This window comes from Macaca thibetana, chromosome 16, assembly GCF_024542745.1.
Source record: "Macaca thibetana thibetana isolate TM-01 chromosome 16, ASM2454274v1, whole genome shotgun sequence".
In the NCBI taxonomy this organism is placed as follows: Eukaryota; Metazoa; Chordata; class Mammalia; order Primates; family Cercopithecidae; genus Macaca; species Macaca thibetana.
This window is the reverse complement of record NC_065593.1, coordinates 26825865-26839279: the sequence shown is the minus strand read 5'-3', so window position 1 is coordinate 26839279 and position 13415 is coordinate 26825865. Positions and strand designations below refer to the sequence as shown.

Genomic DNA, 13415 nt, shown 5'->3' with positions numbered 1-13415 from the left:
TGCTTTATTTAATGCTATGTGTTTTCTAATATTTTGCACAATAAACATGGATTTCTTAGGTAATACCAAAAAAGTTTTAACATTTTTAGGCACACCTTTTTTTTTTTTTTTTTTTTTTGAGACGAAATCTCGCTCTGTCCCCCAGGCTGGAGTGCAGTGGCCAGATCTCAGCTCACTGCAAGCTCCGCCTCCCAGGTTTACGCCATTCTCCTGCCTCAGCCTCCCAAGTAGCTGGGACTGCAGGCGCCCGCCACCTCGCCCGGCTAGTTTTTTATATTTTTTAGTAGAGACAGGGTTTCATCGTGTTAGCCAGGATGGTCTCGATCTCCTGACCTCATGATCCGCCCGTCTCGGCCTCCCAAAGTGCTGGGATTACAGGCTTGAGCCACCGCGCCCGGCCTTTAGGCACATCTTATAGGGGCTTTATAAAATAAATACTACAGATAGTTACTGAGATAAACCATGGAGGTCAGAATAACCTTTTCAGCTGGGTGTGGTGGCTCACACCTATAATCCCAGCTACATGGAGGGTGAGGCAGGAGAATCACTTGAATCTGGAAGGTAGAGGTTGTAGTGAGCTGAGAAGATCATGCCACTGCACTACAGCCTGAGCGACAGAGCGAGATTCCATTTCAAAAAAAAAAAAAAGAACGTTTTCCCACCTCTATCATTATATCATGTCGCTTCCCAAGACCTACCTCTCAAATTGCCTGCATCTAGGTCCTGCTTGCTGGGGCCTCCAACACATGCTCCCTGATTTTCTTTAGCCTCAGGTCCTGTTCTTCCCCAATACAGCCCTTTATCTGCTTACCAACTTCAACCCCTGACTTTCCTTCCCACCTTTGCATAATCCACTCCCCATTCTTTCCACCAATCAAAATATGGTAGTATTACACTTACTGAGTGTCTTCTACATGCTAGGTATTGCCCTTCTCTCATTTGCATAACAACCTCACAAAGTAGGTTTAGCAACCTGTAAAGAATCTCCATTTTACAAAAGAAGATGAAGTTCATGAAGGTTAACTAAATTGCCACAGTTAATTATAACAGCCCACATTTTAACATTGCTCAAGCACTTTTTTATACCTCTTTTAATCCTCACAATAAACCAATGATGTGGCAGGCCCTGTATCATTATTTCTATATTACAGATAGGAACCTGAGACGCAGATGGATGAAGTGACTTGCCCAAGGTCCTAATACTAGTGAATGACAATGTCAAGTCTGAAAGTCAGACTTTCCTTTTTTTTTCCTGAGACGGAGTTTCACTCTGTTTCCCAGGCTGGAGGGCAGTGGCGCGATCTCGACTCACTGTAAACTCCGCTTCCCAGGTTCACACCATTCTCCTGCCTCAGCCTCCTTAGTAGCTGGGACTACAGGTGCCCACCACCACGCCCAGCTAATTTTTTGTATTTTTAGTAGAGTCAGGGTTTCACCACATTAGCCAGGATGGTCTCAATCTCCTGACCTTGTGATTTGCCCGTCTCGGCCTCCCAAAGTGCTGGGATTACAGGCGTGAGCCACCACGCCCGGCCGGACTCTCAGACTTTCTATCCCAACACGTCGCATCTCTGAAGATGCATTTATTTATACATTCAGTGGGTATTTGTTGAGCCCCTACTATAAGTGGGTACTTGGGTACTGTGCTAGTGCCTGGGGACACAATGGTGGACAAAAGAACAAAAGCATCAGCCAGGCGCAGTGGCGCACACCTGTAATCCCAGCACTTTGAGAGGCTGAGGCAGGTGGATCACAAGTTCTGGAGTTTGAGGCCAGCCTGGCCAATATGGTGAAACCCCATCTCTACTAAAAATACAAAAATTAGCCAGGCGTGGTGGCAGGCACCTGTAGTACAAGCTACTCAGGAGGCTGAGGCAAGAGAATCACTTGAAGCTGGGAGGCGGAGGTTGCAATGAGCTGAGATGGCACCACTGCACTCCAGCCTGGCAACAGAGCAAGACTCTGTCTCAAAAAAAAAAAAAAAAAAAATCAAAAGTCCCTATTCTCATGAAGTTGAGAGTCCAGTGCAGGAAAAGGGAGGGGGACAGACATTAATATAGAGTATGGCACAAGTCATTACAAAGGTGCAATGGTGATAACTACTACAAATGAAAGGTACATGGAGTCCTCAGAGCCTCTAATGGGGGGATTTGATTTGTTTAAGGAAATCAGTGAAGGCTTCTCTCTGAAGAAATGATGTTCTAGCTAGGATCTGAAGGATGAGCAAGTATTACCTAAGTGATGGAGGAAAAGGAGAGCATTCCATGAAGGGTGCCCTGTAGTGGGAAGACGCGAGACACATTGGAGGGACTGTGCAGAGAGTGCAGCTGGAGCTCACAGAGCCAGGCGGCATGAGCAGAGATGAGATTTGAGAGGCAGACAGAGATGGAATCCTACAGGGCTTTGTTGGTCCTGTGAGGATTTGGGTCTTACTCCTGAGCAAACTGATGTAATTTGAATGTTTTAAGCAGATGAGTTACATTTTCAGATTGATGTTTGTGGTAGTCACTGTGATGACCGTGAGGAAAACAGACTAGAAGAGGGAGAGTGGAGCATTTGGAAGGCTATGACAGCAATCCAGGCATAAAATTATCAGAGGCTGGGATTAGAGAAGTCTCAAAGGAGCTCGAGAATAAGTAAATAGATTTGAGAGGTAATTAGGCAGGTCTTAAAGCTATAATATGCTGCATATTAGGGTAAGGGAGAAGAAGGTAACATGATTTCCAGGTCTCTGGCTTGTGTACTTGGAAAGATAATGGGGCCAGTATTGAGACAAAAATCCCAGAAAAGGAGCAGTTTAGGACACGTTAAGTGTGATGCTTTGAGATACCCAAGAAGAAAAGATGAGAAGGAAGACATAGCAGCCTAGTGCTCAGAGAAGGCTCCAGCCTGGAGCTATTATTTGTGCATAGAGGTGGTCATTAAAGCCATGGATACAGGGAAGACTACCTGGAGGGGAGATAAAGGGACTTACAACTCAGCCTTGAGGAAGTCCAGCATTTAATTCCTGAGCAGAGGAGAGACAGCCTGTAAACAGACTGAGAAGGATCAGCCAGAGAGAGGTGGGGGAAAGCCAAAAGACTCCTGTCCCAAAAGCTAAGAATGAAGGTGTGGTCCACTGTGTCAAAGGCTACTGAAAGGTCAATGAAGACAGGCACCAGAATGTCTATAGGATTTACACAGAGGTCATTGGTGATCTTAGAGATAGCTGGTTAGGTGGAGTGACCCTAGCCCACTTGAAGCTTCCCAACATTACCTCAAGCATCCCAAATGTCCAATCATCCATGTCTGGTAGTAAAGAGAACAATAAAAGATTGAGACTTGTTGCTTCAGCTTCAAACATATTCATGTTGTTCCAGTTGAAAGCAATCCCTAGCCCTATTCCCTCCCACATCCTTTCCTTTCCTAGTGGAGCCTACCTTGCCCAGGATGCTCAGTTCATTGTCTGGTCCAGATTCTGATAGGGGCCTCTGATTCTGCAGGCTCCTGACAATGTCTACAAGATGTTCCACCAGCTCTGTCAGCTCCTGACCAACTTCTGTGATGCTCTTCTCTACTGCCACCTTTAAAACAGCAAAGTTCAGGTCCTGGGTTCTATAAAACTGGACCCAGGAACCACCACTAGACAGAGGGAGTCATAAATACTGTAGTAATGACATAAAAACAGACATACAGACCAATGGAATAGAACAGAGTACCCAGAAATAAACTCTCACATATACAGTTAAATGATTTTTGACAAAGGTGCCAAGACCATTCAACGGGGAAAGGACAGTTTTTTCAACAAATTGTACTGTGAAAATTGGATATATCTATATGCAAAAGAATATGGTTGGACCCTTACGTAACATCATATACGAAAACTAACTCAAAATGGATCAAAGACCTAAATGTAAGACCTAAAATAATACAAGTCTTAGAAAAAAAATAGGGCAAAATTTATGACATTGGATTTGGCAATGATTTATTGTACATGACACTAAAAGCACACACAATGAAAGAAAAAAGGAGGCTGGGTGCGGTGGCTCACGCCGGTAATCCCAGCACTTTGGGAGGCCGAAGTGGGTAGATAACGAGGTCAGGAGATCGAGACCATCCTGGCTAACACGGTGAAACCCGTCTCTACTAAAAATACAAAACACTAGCCGGGCGTGGTGGCGGGCTCCTGTAGTCCCAGCTACTCAGGAGGCTGAGGCAGGAGAATGGTGTGAACCCGGAAGGCGGAGCTTTCAGTGAGCTGAGATAGAGCCGCTGCACTCTAGCCTGGGAGACAGCAAGGCTCCGTCTCAAAAAAAAAAGAAAGAAAAAAAGAGACAAACTGGACTGCATGAAATGTTTAAACATTTGTGCATCAAAAGACACTAACAAAAGAGTAAAAAGGCAATCCACAAAATGGAGAAAATATTTGCAAATCATATATCTGATAAGGCATTAATACCGAGAATATACAGAGAATTTCTAAAACCAACAATGAAAACATATCACTGCCGCTTGCTTGGTTGGTAAAACAAACAAACAAGCAAAAACCCATAAACAACTGAATTTTGAAATGGGCAAAGAACTTGAATAGACATTTCTCCAAAGAAGATATACAAATCACCAATAAGCACATGAATAGACACTCAAGATCACTAATCAGTAGGGAAATGCAAATCAAAACATACAGTGAGATACCACTTCACACTCATTAGGTTGGCTACTATAAAAAAAAAAAAAACAAACCAGAAAATAACAAATGTTGATGGTGTGGGAAGATTGGAACCCTCTGCACTGTTGGTGGGAATGATATATGGTACAGCCACTATGGAAGACAGAATGGTGGTTGCTCAAAATATTAAAAATGGGCTGGGTGCAGTAGCTCATGGCTGTAATCCCAGCACTTTGGGAGGCTGAGGCGGGTGGATCACCTGAGGTCAAGAGTTCAAGCTCATCCTGGCCAACTTAGTGAAACCCCATCTCTACTAAAAATACAAAAATTAGCCAGGCGTGGTGGTGGGCATCTGTAATCCCAGCTACTTGGGAGGCTGAAGCAAGAAAATCGCTTGAACCCAGGAGATGGAGGTTGTAGTGAGCCAAGTTCATGCCACTGCACTCAGGACTGCGTGACAGAGCCATCTCAAAAATACATATACATATATATATTTTTTTATTATTATTATTTATATATATATTTTCTAGGTCACATTAAGTGTGATGCTTTGAGATACCCAAGAAGAAAAGATGAGAAGGAAGACATAGCAGCCTAGTGCTCAGAGAAGGCTCCAGCCTGGAGCTATTATTTGTGCATAGAGATGGTCATTAAAGCCATGGATACAGGGAAGACTACCTGGAGGGGAGATAAAGGGACTTACAACTCAGCCTTGAGGAAGTCCAGCATTTAATTCCTGAGCAGAGGAGAGACAGCCTGTAAACAGACTGAGAAGGATCAGCCAGAGAGAGGTGGGGGAAAGCCAAAAGACTCCTGTCCCAAAAGCTAAGAATGAAGGTGTGGTCCACTGTGTCAAAGGCTACTGAAAGGTCAATGAAGACAGGCACCAGAATGTCCATAGGATTTACATAGAGTTTACATAGAGGTCACTGGTGATCTTAGAGATAGCTGGCTAGGTGGAATGATCCTATATATAGTGATCCCATATATATATATATATATATAAGAATTACCATACGATTTAGCAATTCAACTTCTGGATATATAAGAATTGAAAACAGGATCTCAAAGAGCTTCATAAACTGATGTCCATAGCAGCATTATTCCCACTAGCTAAAACATGGAAGCAACCCAAGTGTCTGCAGACAAATGAATAAGCAAAAAGTGGCATACACGTACAATAGAATATTACTCAGCCTTAAAAAGGAAGGGAACTCTGACATATGCTACAACATAAATAACCCTCAAAGACATTATGCTAAGTGAAATAAGCCAGTCACAAAAACACAGATACTGTATGATTCAACTTATATGAGGTATTTAGAGTAGTACAAATCAGAGACAGAAATTAGAATGATGGTTGCCACAGGCTGGGGGAAGAGGAAATGGAGAATTTTAATGTGCTCCTAGAATTCCACTTTTGCAAGATGAAAAGAGTTATGGTACCCTGAAGAGCCAGTCATGTTAATTTAACATTTTTTAGTTATGGAAATGATGGTAGTGATGGTTTCACAACATTATGAATGCATTTCATATCACCCAACTGTATACTTAAAAATGGTTTAGGGCCAGAGAGAAGTGGGGGAAAGCCAGGAGACTTAAGGGTGGAAAGAGGCAGAGCAAGATAGCCAAATAGAAGGCTCCATTGAGCATCCCTCCCACAAGAACACCAAATTTAACAACTACACAAAAAAGCACCTTCATAAGAACCAGAAATCAGGGGTACTCACAGTACCTGGTTTTAACTTTACATATAGAAAGAGGCACTGAAGAGGGTAGGAAAAACAGTCTTGAATTACCAATGCCATCCATATCCCATGTGGCAGGGGCAACACGGCACAGAGAATCTGTGCACTCGGGAAAGGGAGAGCATGGTGATAAAGAGAATAGAGAGACTTTGCCTTGTCACATCACAAAGCAAAACTGGGCTGAACTCCGCTGACGCCTACCCACAGCGGGAGCATTTAGATCAGTCCTAGCCAGAGAGGAATCAAATCACCCACTCCAGTGATTGGAACCTGAGTTCTGGCAAGCTTCTCCACTGTCGGCTGAAGTGCTCTGGGGCTCTAAATAAACTTGAATGGCAGGCTAGGCCACAAGGACTGCAACTCCTAGGCAAGTCCCTAGTGCTGAGATGGGTCTCTGGACCCGCCCAGAGCCTGGGTGAATGTGCCACCATGAAGGGAAGGACACAAGCCTGGCTGGCTTTGCCATCTGCTGATTATAGAGCCCTAGGTCCTTAAGTGAATATAGGTGGTAGCCAGATAGTGGTTACAAAGGGGCTTGGGTGAGACACAGTGCTGTGCTGGCTTTAGGTCTGACCCCGTGCAGTCCTAGTGGTCATGGCCACAAGGTGCTTGTGTCAGCCCACCTCCAGCTCCAGGCAGCTTAGCACACACACACACTGTTGTGGAGAAGTACGAGAAGAGAACAAGAATCTCTGCCTGATAATCCAGAGAATTCTTCTGGATCTTATACAAGACCACCAAGGTGGCACCTCTAGTAGTCTGCAAGAGTCACAGCTTTACTGGGCTTGGGGTGCCCCCTAATGCAGATACAGATCACAACACCGAAGTCCTTTCAAATACCTGGAAAGCCTTCCCAAGAAGGACAGGTACAAACAAGCCCAGACTGTGAAGACTACAATAAATAACTAACTCTTCAATGCCCAGGCACTGACAAACATCCACAAGCATCAAGACTATTCAGGAAAACATGACCCCACCGAACTAAGTAAGTCACCAAGAACCAATTTGGGAGAAACAGAGATATGTGACCTTTCAGACAGATAATTCAAAATAGCTGTTTTAAGAAAACTCAAAGAATTTCAAGATAACAGAGAAGGAATTCAGAATTCTATCAGATAAAGTTTAAATAATTGAAATAATTAAAAAGAATCAAGCAGAAATTCTGGAATCCAGAAATGCAACTGACATACTGAAGAATGCATCAGAGTCTGCATCAATAGCAAAATTGATCAAGTATTAGAAAGAATTAGTGAGCTTGAATTCAGGCTATTTGAAAATACACAGTAAGGGCTGGCGCAGTGGCTCACACCTGTAATCCCAGCACTTTGGGAGGCCAAGGCAGGCGGATCACAAGGTCAGGAGATCGAGACCACAGTGAAACTCCATCTCTACTAAAAATACAAAAAATTAGCTGGGCGCAGTGGCAGGTGCCTGTAGTCCCAGCTACTCAGGAGGCTGAGGCAGGAGAATGGCATGAAACCAGGAGGCGGAGCTTGCAGTGAGCCGAGATTGCGCCACTGCACTCCAGCCTAGGCAACAGAGCAAGACTCCATCTCAAAAATAAATACATAAATAAAATAAAAATAATAAAAAAAGAAAATACACTGTAAGAGGAGACAAAAGAAACAAGAAAAAAAAAAAGAGAATGAAACATGCCTACAAGATCTAGAAAATAGCCTCAAAGGGGCAAATCTAAAAATTATTGGCCTTAAGAGGTGGTAGAGAAAGAAATAGTGGTAGAAAGTTTATTCAAAGAAATAATAGCACAGAACTTCCCGAATCTAGAGAAAGACATCCATATCTACATACAAGAAAGTTATAGAACACCAAGCAGATTCAACCCAAAGAAGACTACATGAAGGCATTTAATAATAAAACTCCCAAAGGTTAAGGATAACGAAAGGGTCCTAAAGCAGCAAGAGAAAATAAATAACATATAATGGAGTTCCAATACATCTGAAGGTAGACCTTTCAGTGGAAACCTTATAGGCCAGGAGAGAGTGGCTTGACATGTAAAGTGCTGAAGGAAAAAACTTTTACCCTAGAAAACTATAATTTGTGAAACTAGCTTTGAAACATGAAGGAGAAATACTCTCCCAGACAAACAAAAGCTGAGGGATTTTATCAACACCAGACCTGTCCTACAAGAAATGGTAAAGGGAATACTTCAATCAAATAGAAAAAGCCAGGCGCAGTGTCTCACACTTGTAATCCCAGCACTTTGGGAGGCCGAGGCGGTTGGATCACCTGCGGTCAGGAGTTCCAGACTAGCCTTGCCAACATGGTGAAACCCCATCTCTACTAAAAATACAAAAATTAGCCGGGTGTGGTGGTGGGCACCTGTAATCCCAGCTACTCTAGAGGCTGCAGCAGGAGAATCACTTGAACCCAGGAGGTGGCCTGTAATCCCAGCACTTTGGGAGGCTAAGGTGGGCAGATCACTTGAGGTCAGGAGTTCAAGACCAGCCTGGCCAACATGGTGAAATGCTGTCTCTACTAAAAATACAAAATTTAGCTGGGCATGACGGCGCATGACTGTAGTCCCAGCTACTCGGGAGGCTGAGGCAGGAGAATTGCTTGAACCCAGGAGGTGGAGGCTGCAGTGAGCCGAGATCATGCCACTGCACTCCAGCCTGGGCAACAGAGTAAAACTCTGTCTCAAAACAAAACAAAACAAAAACCTCACTAGTAATAGTAAGGTCACAGAAAACCAATCAAAAATAATAACTACAACTTTCAAAGATATAGATAGTATAATAAGATATACACAGAAATAACAAAAAGTTAAATAGCAGGGGATGAATTTAAAGTGTAGAGCTGGCCGGGAGCGGTGGCTCAAGCCTGTAATCCCAGCACTTTGGGAGGCCGAGACGGGCGGATCACAAGGTCAGGAGATCGAGACCATCCTGGCTAACATGGTGAAACCCCGTCTCTACTAAAAACACAAAAAACTAGCCGGGCGCGGTGGCGGGCGCCTGTAGTCCCAGCTACTCGGGAGGCTGAGGCAGGAGAATGGCGTAAAAACCCGGGAGGCGGAGCTTGCAGTGAGCTGAGATCCCGCCACTGCACTCCAGCCTGGGCGACAGAGCGAGACTCCGTCTCAAAAAAAAAAAAAAAAAAAAAAAAAAAGTGTAGAGCTTTTATTAGTTTTCTTTTTGCTTGTTAGGTAGTTTATGCAAGCAGTATCAAGTTGTTATCAGCTTAAAACAATAGGTTATAAGATACTACTTGCAAGCCTCATGGTAATCTCAAATCAAAAATCATATAATGGATACACAAAAAATAAAAAGCAAGAAATTAAATCATAGCACCAGAGAAAATCATATTCATTTAAAGGAAGACAGAAAAGAAGGGAAGAAGGAAGAGAAGACCACAAAACAAAACAACCAAAGAACAAACAACAAAATGGCAAGAATTATTACCAATAATAACATTGAATATAAACGGTCAAAAATCTTCAATCAAAAGACATAGAGTGGTTGACTGGATTAAAAAAACAAGATCCAATGGTCTATTCCCTACAAGAAACACACTTCATCTATAGACATATATAGACTGAAAATAAAGTGATGGAAAAATATATCCCATGGCAATGGAAGCCAAAAAAGAGCAGGATTAGCTATACGTATATCAGACAAATAGGTTTCAAAACAAAATCTATAAGAAGAGACAAAGAAAGTCATTTTATAATGATGGAGTCAATTCAGTAAGAAGATATAACAACTGTAAATATATACGCACCAACACTAGAGCACCCAGACATATAAAGCAAATATGACTAGAGCTAAAGAGAAGACAGACTCCAATACAATAACAGCTGGAGACTTCAACAACCCACTTTCAGCACTGAACAAATTATTCAGACAGAAAAGTAACAAGGAAATATTGGACTTAATCTGTACTATAGATCAAATGGACCTAATAGATATTTACAGAACATTTACATTCATGCTGCAGAATACACATGGATCTTTTCCTCAGCTCATGATCATTCTCAAGGATAGGTCACAAAACCTAAGACCTAACATATGTCAGGTCAGAAAACAAGTCTTAAAACATTCAAAAACATTGAAATAGGCCGGGTACGGTGGCTCATGCCTGTAATCCCAGCACTTTGGGAGGCCGAGGTGGGTGGATCACGAGATCAGGAGATCAAGACCATCCTGGCCAACATGGTGAAACCCTGTCTCTACTAAAATACAAAAATTAGCCAGGTGTGGTGGCGTGCGCCTGTAATCCCAGTTGCTGGGGAGACTGAGGCAGGAGAATCGCTTGAACCCAGGAGACAGAGGTTGCAAAGACTAGAGATGATGCTACTGCACTCCAGCCTGGCGACAGAGCAAGACTCCATCTCAAAAAAAAAAAAAATTGAAATAATACCAAGTATCTTCTCTGACTATGGAGAAAACTAGTCAATGGAGTAAAACTAGAAATCAATAATGAGGAATTTTGAAAACTATACAAACCCAAGGAAATTAAACAATATGCTCCTGAATGACCAGTGGTTCAATGAAAAAATTAAGAAGGCAATTTAAAAATTTCTTTTAAAATGGGTGCAGTGGCTCATGCCTGTAATCCCAGCACTTTGGGAGGCCGAGGCCAGTGGATCAGAAGGTCAAGAGATCGAGACCATCCTGGCTAACATGGTGAAACCCCGTCTCTACTAAAAATATAAAAATTAGCTGGGCATGGTGGCGGGCACCTGTAGTCCCAGCTAATCGGAAGGCTGAGCCAGGAGAATCACTTGAACCCAGGAGGTGTAGGTTGCCGTGAGCCAAGATCGCGCCACTGCACTCCAGCCTGGCAACAGAGTGAGACTCTGTGTGAAAAACACAAAAATTTTTTTAGTATTCATTTTTTTTTATTTTTATTTTTATTTTTTTTTGAGACGGAGTCTCGCTCTGTCGTCCAGGCTGGAGTGCAGTGGCCGCATCTCAGATCACTGCAAGCTCTGCCTCCCGGGTCTACGCCATTCTCCTGCCTCAGCCTCCCGAGTAGCTGGGACTACAGGTGCTCACCACCACACCCGGCTAGTTTTTTGTATTTTTTAGTAGAGACGGGGTTTCACCGTATTAGCCAGGCTGGTCTCGATCTCCTGACCTTGTGATCCGCCTGTCTCGGCCTCCCAAAGTGCTGGGATTACAGGCTTGAGCCACCGCGCCCGGCCTCATTTTTTTTTACATGTGACTTTTTGTATTTATCATCTCTCAACTTTGTAGGTATGAACAGGCAGAAGAGCCAGAATTGAAGCTTGGAGCCCAAACTTGGGATTCCAAAATGGGGTAGAAGTCATATATGTTAGGATCTCGGCAGCAGCCAAAATGGACTATTCTGTGGCCCACGAGGTCATTTGCAGGGACCTTGAGGGTACAGGATGAGTTGGAATGAGGGTACCCGATGACCCGTGTACACCAAGCCAATCAGACGAGCAGTGTTGGGCAATCTGGGTAGTGTGTCTGCATTTCTCAGGCCGACACTGGTGGTGACTCCACCCTCCAGTATTGGCGGTTGTGGAGTTTTTGCTTGTTTTTGCTGAATATGCTTTTATTTGGCTTTCTTGAGGTTTGCTCTGTGGTTCTTGATCCATACCTGGAGTACTATTGGGCGTATGTCTATTTTTGAGGCCATTTATTTCTGAGGGCTGGGGTTTGGGTATGGGTTCTCATTGAACAAGATGTTCAGATCTTCCAGTTGCTTCTCAGTGAACATGGTTCGTTTCCTGTGTGAATGCATCTGGTCCTTGCCGTTAGAAAGATCCTCTGAGCCTGGCATCTTCTAATCCAGATGTGTGCCTGGGCTCAGGTCCAGGGATAAGTAGTATCCTTTTTTTAAGGGGAGACAGGATGTTGCTCTGTTGCCCATGCTGGAGTGCAGTGACATGAAAACAGCTCACAGCAGCCTCAGCCTCCTGGGTTCAAGTGTTCCTCCCACCTCAGCCTCGAAAGTGGCTGGGACCACAGCCATGTGTCATCACACCTAGCTACTTTTTTCTTTTTTTTTTTCAGCGGGTCTCATAGTTTTTTTCTTTTTTTTTTTTATTGGGTCTGACCATGCTGCCCAGGCTGGTCTTGAACTCCTGGGCTTAAGCAATCCTCCTGCTTCTGCCTCCCAAAGTGCTAGGATTATAAGTGTGAGCCACAACAATCAGCCTGAAAAATTTCTTAAAATAAATTATAATGGGCCTAGTGCAGTGGCTCACACCTGTAATCCCAGCACTTTGGGAGGCCGAGGCAGGTGGATCACCTGAGGTCAGGAGTTTGAGACCAGCCTAGCCAACATGGTGAAACCTTGTCTCTAAAAAATACAAAAATAAGCCAGGGGTGGTGGTGGGCGCCTGTAACCCCAGCTACTCAGGAGGCTGAGGTAGGAGAATCGCTTGAACCCGGGAGATGGAGGTTGCAGTGAGCTGAGATCGTGCCACTGTACTCTAGCCTAGGTGACAGAACAAGAGTCTGTCTCAAAAAAAATAGAATAATAATAATAATAATAATAAAGGAATAACATAGCTAGGAATAAATTTAATGAAAGAGGTGAAAGACTTACACACTTAAAACTACAAAAAAATCACTGAAGGAATTATAGACCCAAATAAAAATAAATAAAAACACATTCTGTGTTTTAGGGAAAGAAGACTTAATATTGTTAAGATGTCAATACTACCCAAAGTGATCTACAGATTCAACATAATCCCTATCAAAATTCCAACAGCCTATTTTGTAGAAATGGAAAAGCCAATCTTCAAATTCAGATGGAATTGCAAGGAGTTCTGAATAACAAAAACAATCTTGGAAAAAAAAAAAAAAAGTCAAAGAACTCACACTTCCCAATTTTCTAAATTTACTAAAAAGTTGTAGTAATAAAAATAGTGGGCCGGGCGCGGTGGCTCAAGCCTGTAATCCCAGCACTTTGGGAGGCCGAGACGGGTGGATCACGAGGTCAGGAGATCGAGACCATCCTGGCTAACACGGTGAAACTCCGTCTCTACTAAAAAATACAAAAAACTAGCCGGGCGAGGTGGC

At 43.4% G+C, this 13415-nt stretch overlaps 2 protein-coding genes and 1 pseudogene across 4 annotated transcripts in view; 1 reads left to right on the top strand and 2 right to left on the bottom strand.

Moving 5' to 3' along the window:
- The window catches only part of COPRS (coordinator of PRMT5 and differentiation stimulator), a 415601-nt gene that overhangs the window by 3139 nt on the left and 399047 nt on the right, over window positions 1-13415 (top strand). The window lies entirely within an intron of this gene.
- Window positions 1-13415, bottom strand: part of RNF135 (ring finger protein 135) — a 32557-nt gene that overhangs the window by 14678 nt on the left and 4464 nt on the right. For all 3 annotated transcript variants that reach the window (XM_050763822.1, XM_050763821.1, XM_050763820.1), the window contains exon 2: window positions 3420-3563. In XM_050763822.1, the coding sequence (XP_050619779.1) occupies window positions 3420-3563 (144 nt within the window). The remainder of the gene's footprint in view (window positions 1-3419; window positions 3564-13415) is intronic.
- Window positions 11351-13415, bottom strand: part of LOC126939003 (divergent paired-related homeobox-like) — a 2166-nt pseudogene continuing 101 nt past the window's right edge.